The 7324-nt window shown below is 42.5% G+C and overlaps 1 protein-coding gene across 1 annotated transcript in view; it reads left to right on the top strand.

The window, feature by feature from the left end:
• The first annotated feature begins 1156 nt into the window (after positions 1-1156).
• SAMTOR (S-adenosylmethionine sensor upstream of mTORC1) overlaps positions 1157-7324 on the top strand; it is an 88098-nt gene continuing 81930 nt past the window's right edge. The window contains exon 1 of the mRNA XM_082631830.1: positions 1157-1377. Within this exon, the coding sequence (XP_082487956.1) occupies positions 1218-1377 (160 nt within the window). The 5' untranslated portion in view covers positions 1157-1217. The remainder of the gene's footprint in view (positions 1378-7324) is intronic.

The following is a 7324-nucleotide window of genomic DNA, read 5'->3' as shown; positions in this document are numbered from 1 at the left end:
ACAATTTCCAAACAACATCATGTAACCAACAACTGCAGTGCGGTGGGTGGAGTGCGGGGGCTACAACCTAACACAATTCATTAAGGGCTCTCAGCTGGTTGACTCTCTGACACTCCAGCAGTCTCTACTCCCCCCCCCCTCTGGGAAGCAGCGTTCCACCTTTCTGGGGCAGAAGTCAGTAATCATATTCTCCATAAGCTTCCCATGAGAAGATAGAAGAGGAGGGAGGTAGAACAGGTTGCCAAACCCACTTAGGCGTTCGCATAGATTAACCTACCAATTAAAAGGCGGGAGGTCACCCAAGCCAACTTTAAAAGCGCTCAGAGTTCTGACGCAAATTAGACCAAGGCAGGCTTTCTCTGACACCCGGGCCATCACGAAAGTTCTTGAGGGCATCTGTTGTGGATTCCCCATCTTTCCTTTCCTCTCTTCCATCTTATATTGTTTTCATTGGCCCTCTCCTCTCCCCAAGTTCTGTGTTTTTCACCCAGCACTAGCACTAGAGGTATTAACCATTGTTGGCCCGTGAATTAAGCCAGTATTTGGCAGCCAGGCCTCTCTTGCGCCCACCAAAGCACCCATGCCTGGGTTCCTTAAAGTGTAAAATTCTAGTGCTGCCAAGTCACCTCTAAAGCACTTCTCAGGGCTACACAGCTAAAGGGAACCTACAACCGACAAGGTGCAGCGGGGGCTCAAGTAGAGGACCCTGGCTGCAACACACCAGAATATAACTCGCAAAAGGGGGAATAGCTAGAAGACGTAAGAATGCTGCGCGGTAGAAAGATGCCCAACCTAAGCAAGCTCAGACGCGCAAGCGCGCGTGGCTCACGGCGCGTCTCCGTGGCCTCACCACAGCGCCTGCGCACAGGATCCCCGGAGCTGCGGGGAGAGGAGAGGAGCAGTCGGGCCTGGCGCTCCTACCGCCTCGGCAACTCCAGCCTGCAAGCTCCGCCTCCTTCAGCTGCTCGCCTTCCCAAACAAGCGGGTGCGTCCCTGGCGCTCTCCGTCCATTGGCCCTTGGCCTTTTCCGTTTCCGCCCAGCCCTCCAGAGTTCACCAATCAGCTTGTGCGTTTGGGTAAGTGGCCACCTCCTAGGCTGTCGCTCCAGGTCCTCTGCCTCCTCCCGCTGCTGCCTCCGCTGCTGCCTCCTCCTTCCCCACCTCCTCCGTCAGGCGGGCGGCTGCGGGGGCCCGAGGGGCGGCGGCGGCGGCAGCGATATGGAGCCGGGGGCCGGCGGCCGAAGCGCTGCTCGCGGGCACGGGGCCAGGCCCCCGAGCATTCCGCCGCCCAGGGAGCAGGAGCGGAAGCTGGAGCAGGAGAAGCTCTCCGGGGTGGTAAAGAGCGTCCACCGGCGGCTCCGCAAGAAGTACCGGGAAGGTAAACAGCGAGCTGAGCGGGGGGAAGGGGAGGCCTCGTCGCCCCCAGCCCCTTGTCAACCGCTCCCCTCCCCCCAAGGGGCCACCATTACAACCTGAAGGAGCTGCACGTCAGCCCCTGCTAGGGCCGCTCTCCCAGGTCCGGACGCCCCCTTCTCGGTCGAGTACTCGGTCGGCGTCAGGCGTGCTCCTCCCGCCCCCTTTTCTTCGAGGGCCCTTCAGGAGAGTTCCAGGCCTGTGGAGGAGCCGAGTGCCCACCTCCCCCATCCCCTGTCCCCAGCCGGGGTGCTGAGATTGTTGTCACCACACACACAAGCACGTAGATCCTCACACAGGAGGTGGAGTTCTCTCGCTGCGAGAGACATGAAGCTAAAACACGAAGGCAGGTAGAATCCATTCGAGAAAGACGAACTGAAAGAAGCCCGAGTTACCCTTCGCTGCCTCGCGCCTGATCAGCCTGTTTGATTTGCTGCCCCGTCAGACCCCCTTCCTAGTACCTAATTCCTGCGGCTTTAGCCCGGGCCGGAGCTTCCTCGCATTGGCTTCCAGGGCTGCGAAGTCAGCAGGCCTTAGAGCTGACTAGACTTCACCTTGTTAAAAGGGGGAGGGGTTCCATCCTTGCCCCCCCCCCCATTCTTCAAATGCTGCACCTTAGGGTTTATTTAGGCGGGAGAGGAAGAGATCTGGGGCAGGTTCTCAAAATACTGTTTAGATTTGACTAATCCGTAACTACCAAGCCTCCTAAGGATACAGACCCCGGTGAAGCCGGCCGTCGCTGGGAACCCCTCTTATGGAAGGTCTTGAGCAAAGGAAGAAGCCATAGTAGCTTTTGCGTGGGCCTGAGGAAGGTTTATAGTTGGGATCTACAGTTATCCTTGGTATTTTAAAATATAGGCTTTTTTACAGAGCTATTTTATAAGAAACTAACAGTGAAAATTCCCACTTTTTTCATGCGCTTATGAGACATTTCTTCTAAAGATCGAAACGAGGGATAACTTTCTTCTGTCTTTAGCTTAATTGCAAACAAAAGTCGGCAGTCTTATACTTAGTTAAGTTAGGATTAGAAGCAAAATTATGACAGTGAAGGAACAGATAGGTAAGATCATGTTACTTTTGAGTTACAAACACTTTTCAATTACTCTGGAAGATTAAAACTAAGTGTCTTTTGTTCTCTTGAGTGTAGGTGATGTGTTTCATTTTTCAAACTTTAAATTCAGAGTTTTTTCCCCTTGGCAACTCAAGCCTCAGTTTTTAAATAGCTGCTTAAATAGTCCTCCTGAAAGCTGGCCTATAGTTATTTTTTACTAGGTAGCAATAGAAAGAGACTTATCGGGCATACTGGGATGTTAAAATTTGTTTTTTAAAAGAATGCTTTAAACCCCAACCCACAATTTATTCAATAAAATGAGTAGTTACCATAGCAATCGTTGCATCATTCTTGATATTCAGAGAGTGCACTTACGTAATGGCATTCAGTGTAGGTTCTTGTGTTGTTTGGAGAAATGAGCAAATAAAACGGACACACTTTAATTTATCATGCTATTTTGCATAAACTTAAGCAAGTACATCTTTTTAAAGAAAAATGGGTAGCATATAATTCAATTTCCATTTTTACCTTTTTATAATTATTATTATTAACTTATTCATAAATGAATAGATTCCACTTAATATACTGCTAATGTGTCATCATGTCTTCAAGAGCTGTTTATATTTGCTTAGTTCTCACATGTTGAAACATGTCTTCAAGCCTGAATATTAACCAAGGGAACACTTGTTCATAACGAGAATTAGTATTTGGAAGTTCTGAGAGCTAGAATAGATACATGTAGTACATAAGTGAATGATCTAGTGTGATTTAGGGCAGGTAAAGCCCTGGCAGTCTGTAAACATATGAATGAGACTGTTCTTTAGGCGTTTTAATGCCCTGAATTCCACCAGTGATCTAGACTTCTCTAGGCTTTACTCTAATGATATACAAAGCCCCATCAGTGAATTAGCAAAGTAAAAGATCCTAAAGAGCATGCCCTTTCTACCTTTATTTCTGACCTGTAGGTCAAATCTTAGTTGTGATTGACAAAAATCCATGAAAAAGCCATCTGTGAAAAAGTCTGATTATGCACATAATAATACCAGAGAAGTAATTTTTAGTGCTTTCCTTTGAGGTCTTAGTATCATTATAATATCATTTGCAAAGTCATCTCTGGTTATAAAATAATAATATAAATGGTGCTTAGGTTCTAGGTCAGGTTACAAAGGCCTATTTGATCAGTAACATGCCTGCACTGTAACACCAATAACTATGGAAACTTTACTCCTTTTATAACAATATTCCTGTCAGAAAATGCAGTGAAAATTCCAGCTTAGAATCTTGGAATGTTAAACTAGAAGGAACTTTAGCATTTATCAGTGATTCCCAAACATGGATAAACAGTAGACTTATATGGGTGCCTTTTAGAAAATTACTCCATTCCACCTCAGAGGTACAGTTTCAGAATCCTTATCAGTGGTGCTTGGAAATTGGTCAGCCAGATTTTGGACTGGTAATCTAAACTACTTCCTTCCTTTTTACACATGAGTGAGCTGAATCCTAAAAATAGTAAAATAACTTGCTTGAAGTTTGGATAGTTTATCATTAGCACAGAACATATTTTATGGGAATAATGTGTTTTTCTTTCCAATTCAAAGCCTAATGGTGTCTCCAAATGTTGTTGGAGTGGTAGGGAAAATGGGAAGCAGGAAGTAGCCCTAGAATTTGTGTTGGGTAAGAGGATGTAAACTGACGGGAATGGGGCAATCCATGGGATAGGTATGGTTCGCTGAGTTAAGGCTATGTGAGGTGTGGGTTTCTTAGGGAGTTATGGGAAAGAGGGAAATAAGTTGGGGTAGAATAAAGAAGGAGGCAAAATATTCACTGGATAGTAAAGACAGGAGTGAGACCTGGATAATGAGTGTAGGGTTGGATAATATAGTTTTCCCTTTCCTTATCTCTGGTAGTGGAATTGAACATGAAGCAGGAATAAGATTGAAAATAAGATTTTTCTGATGTGGTAGAAAAAGGTTTCTCTCCATCCTTCCCAGTCCATTTGTCCAAACCGATGCTTGATGTGGCAGTGAGCAGGCTTGGCGTAGAGGGTAGTGGATAGGATTGTAAAGACTAGCAGGTAAGTTTAATGCACTCTTTTACCACTTTTCCCCTCTCTGCTCCATTTTACTGCCTGTGTCACCACTTAGAGATCCTTTCTCTATTTGTATAAGAGTAAAGTGAGAACTGGAGATAAACGTCAGTGTTCCAGGCAGTGCTGATATCTGAAGTAGTTACCAAAAGGAAATGGTAGGGAAATGTTTAGCAATGGTGATGAGAAGGGGTGTTTCTGGTGTCAACCATTTATAGATAAGGGACAGTCTTTTAGACTGAGTTTATATAAATGGAAATATGCTTGCAGATGTAGGTGTTTTCTATCTTTGCTATACAGAATTTTCAAAATAATGGCCTTGATGTAAGCCAAAAATATTTAAAAATATATCATAGGATTGGAGACAGCTTTTAAATAAGAAACAGCTAGTTTTTCTTTCCAAACAGGGAGTTTGGAGCAGGGAGGCATTGTTTAATCAAATCTGCCTGATAAGTACATATCTAATTGATAACTGAAGTAGAGCCGTGTGTATTTTCAGTTGACTTTGTATGATTTTTTCCATAATCCTAGTCACATAATCTTATTCCTGTAATGATTGTTATTATGCTTGGCATCTCTTTTTAAACTGAAAGTATCCGTGTAAAAACTACAAGAAAATGTAAAGACTACAGCTGTTAGGAATAAAAGTATGATCCCTGTTCCTTAGTTTTGATTTTTTAACTTATCTTGTGAATGTCTTTACTTTAGTAATTTTCATCAACTTAATTAAGTCTCTGAATTTACTTATTCTATATGCCAGAACAGGTTAAATAAGTTTGTCACATAAACCCGTGTAGGTTATCAGACAAAAATAAAAAAATGCACGTTACCCTGTTAACAGTGATATTCTCAAAGTCATGGTTTAATGGGAGACCTTTATTACACTTTTCTACATTTAAAAAAATCAATCTTATTAGTAGCAATGATAATATTATAAAGGTGGTTAGAGTAAGTAAGACAGATTACTGATACTGAAACAGAAAAGGAGAACACAGAGTAGGTTGGTTCTGTAGACTAAGTCTGGAAAACATTGTGTTACAAAGGTTAACAGCTGTGAGCAGCATTTTAAGAGTCAACTACTAAATAGCCTAGTTTAGATGTTTAATTCTTATTGATTATTGAAATTATTCTTCCTTGTTTGAGACAAAGGGTGAGCTAGAATAGCAGTTTAGGATAAGCTGAAAAATACATTTGTGATTGAGTTTTCTTTAGCATACATCTAAAATGAGAATTGTAGGGGGGAAGGAAAAAAACCTTTGAATTAGAAATAATTTTTTTTTTTTTTTTTTTTTTTTTTTTTTTGCGGTATGCGGGCCTCTCACTGTTGTGGCCTCCCCCGTTGCGGAGCACAGGCTCCGGATGCGCAGGCCCAGCGGCCATGGCTCACGGGCCCAGCCGCTCCGCGGCATATGGGATCCTCCCAGACCGGGGCACGAACCCGTATCCCCTGCATCGGCAGGCGGACTCTCAACCACTGCGCCACCAGGGAGGCCCTGAATTAGAAATAATTTTAAACTAAAACCAAAAGGTCTAAAAATGAAAGAATAAAGGTATCGTTAGAGTTTTTCCTGAAACAAAGTTTTGAAATTGTTTTTAAAATTAGGATAACAGACTATGTGTTTCTAATTGAAATTTTCTAATTTTTTTTTCCTTCAGTGGCTTTCAAAACTGTTTCAAAATACTGACCAACTCCATGACCCCAAGGCACTTTTCACAGGTTCTCCTTGTTTTACTTTTTTATCAAGTGAAGTTTTACCCTTTTTTCTTTACATGGGCTTTTCTGATTCTGACATAGAATCTGAAAATGCTGGTTTTTATGGTAGAATCTTTGCTTAATCAACAAAATAAGGTGAAAAGTTTCCACAGAAATGCTTGTTAACTTTGCCGTAGGAGAGTTTGAACTGCCATTCTAGCAGGGGGAAAAAAATGAAAAGAGTTTAATAATTAGTAACACTAAAAGATAAAGGGAACATTGATAAACAGTCAGCTCAGTGAGGTACACATAGTATATTAACTATTTGATTTTGTTATTTCTAGTCATCTTTGTATCTTTTTAGGAATTTTTTGTATTTCAAAAGATACGGTAAAACTAAAAAGTATTGGTATAGATCCTTTGATTGTTTTGTGGGAAAAAATATAACAACAAATGCAGTGGATATTAGCCTTGATTCCACATCAGTATCATCTCTGGAACTTTGTGGAACACAGGCATCTGTATTATTTAAAAGCTCCATAGATTATACAGTGGACAAAAGGCTTGAGGAACACCTAGCTAAAGTACTATAGATTGGAGTAGGAAGGAATCTAGAAGAAAGTAGACCAGCTAGGAGACTCTTACACTACTCTATTTTTTAAAGGTGAATAGTAGCATAAATAACAGTAGTGATCATGAAAATACAGAAAGATAAGTCAAATAGTCAAACATAAGTCAAAGTCAGAGTGAGCAGTTTTAATGAAAGTAAAGGGGAAAAGAGTCAATGATGATGCCAAGATTTCTTGCCTGGAAAAATATAAATAGCCATTTCCATCCAGTTTGGAAATGTCTGTGTTGAGGTGGGAGCAGGGAGAAAAGAGTAGACAGGCAGGTTGGCTTGTCATAGGGATAGTGGTAATGATTTAGTTTGGAATGTATCCCTTGGAAGTGAAGGACTGGAAGCTCTCTCTTGAAGTTGTAGCTTTGAGGGCAGATGAATGACCCAATGGAGTGATGGTAATGTATAACTGAGGACAGATCCTTGGAAGATACCAGTAGTGTCCAGTTTTACATAAGTACTG

The sequence above is a fragment of the Mesoplodon mirus genome (genome assembly GCF_964341445.2).
Source record: "Mesoplodon mirus genome assembly, chromosome: 9".
NCBI lineage: Eukaryota > Metazoa > Chordata > Mammalia > Artiodactyla > Ziphiidae > Mesoplodon > Mesoplodon mirus.
The sequence above is the reverse complement of the archived record's forward strand: the minus strand, read 5'-3'. Positions and strand labels throughout refer to the sequence as shown.